This window comes from Perkinsus marinus (assembly GCF_000006405.1).
Source record: "Perkinsus marinus ATCC 50983 genomic scaffold scf_1104296936216, whole genome shotgun sequence".
NCBI lineage: Eukaryota > Perkinsozoa > Perkinsida > Perkinsidae > Perkinsus > Perkinsus marinus.
In genome coordinates this window covers 1-884 of record NW_003214201.1, presented here as the reverse complement: position 1 = coordinate 884, position 884 = coordinate 1, and the positions used below count along the sequence as shown (strand labels likewise).

At 45.2% G+C, this 884-nt stretch overlaps 1 protein-coding gene across 1 annotated transcript; it reads right to left on the bottom strand.

Moving 5' to 3' along the window:
• Positions 1 to 2: 2 nt before the first annotated feature.
• Pmar_PMAR023186 (hypothetical protein) lies at positions 3 to 378 on the bottom strand (the record flags this gene model as incomplete). The annotated part of the gene is made up of 2 exons (XM_002783757.1): positions 3 to 194; positions 238 to 378. 2 exons carry the CDS (start codon positions 376 to 378, stop codon positions 3 to 5), a joined length of 333 nt encoding a protein of 110 aa, XP_002783803.1.
• Positions 379 to 884: the final 506 nt, after the last annotated feature.

Sequence of the window (884 nt, the reverse complement as noted above, 5' to 3'; positions counted from 1 at the left end):
AATTACACCCGTGTATCAGCATTATTGAGTAACGGCTCATGAACATCAGTCTTCACGGTAACACGACGAGGACGAGCACTATTCGACATAGACGATAAAATTGAGTTGGCTGAGTCGTCCATAACGAATGGCTTTCGCTCGAGAGGAGTACCAGCAGACATCGACATCGACATGGGAGCCCGAGACGGATTAACCTGATGGAAAAACCATAAAATACCCAGAGAGGAAGACTGTTACCTTCTCAGTGCCAGCCAGGCCGAACGGGAGACGCACGATATTGTCGTAGACAAGCACACCATAGACGAGTAGGACGAAGCCAGCGAGCTGTATGAGCGAGTACGGAGTTAACGGCTCACCGAACGAGTGATCATCACTCATATAGTACCTGTGGGCAAACAACGAAGCGTGGCGAGCAGCGAAAAGCGTGATTTACTACGCGGTGTGCTCAACCGCATGTGTTGGTGACGATATAAAAATTGTGGGGAAATTTCAGAAAATTCTTGTTGGTTTCTGTATATTTCTACCCGAATTTCTATACAAGCTTCTAAGTGAAAAAACTCTTGAGCTCAGCTGAGGAAAGCGAACACATATTCCAACACTCCTAGGGCTGCAATTTCGCAGATTTGTGGTATCACTTTCGACTCGAGAGCTCTGACAATGACATAAATCTCAGAGTAGCATTATTGACGTAGTAATTCCAGATACCACATTTTCCGGAACTAGCCCTGAATATTACATTATAACAGAACAGAGCCAGATAAGAATAGTCCTAGTAGAATCAAGCATAGTGGTGTGGATAGCAGAGGCAGAGTTAGTAACATTAACAGCGCAGATATTATACGCGAAAGTGTTCAAAGCATAGCCGAGGACACCACCAAGGACCA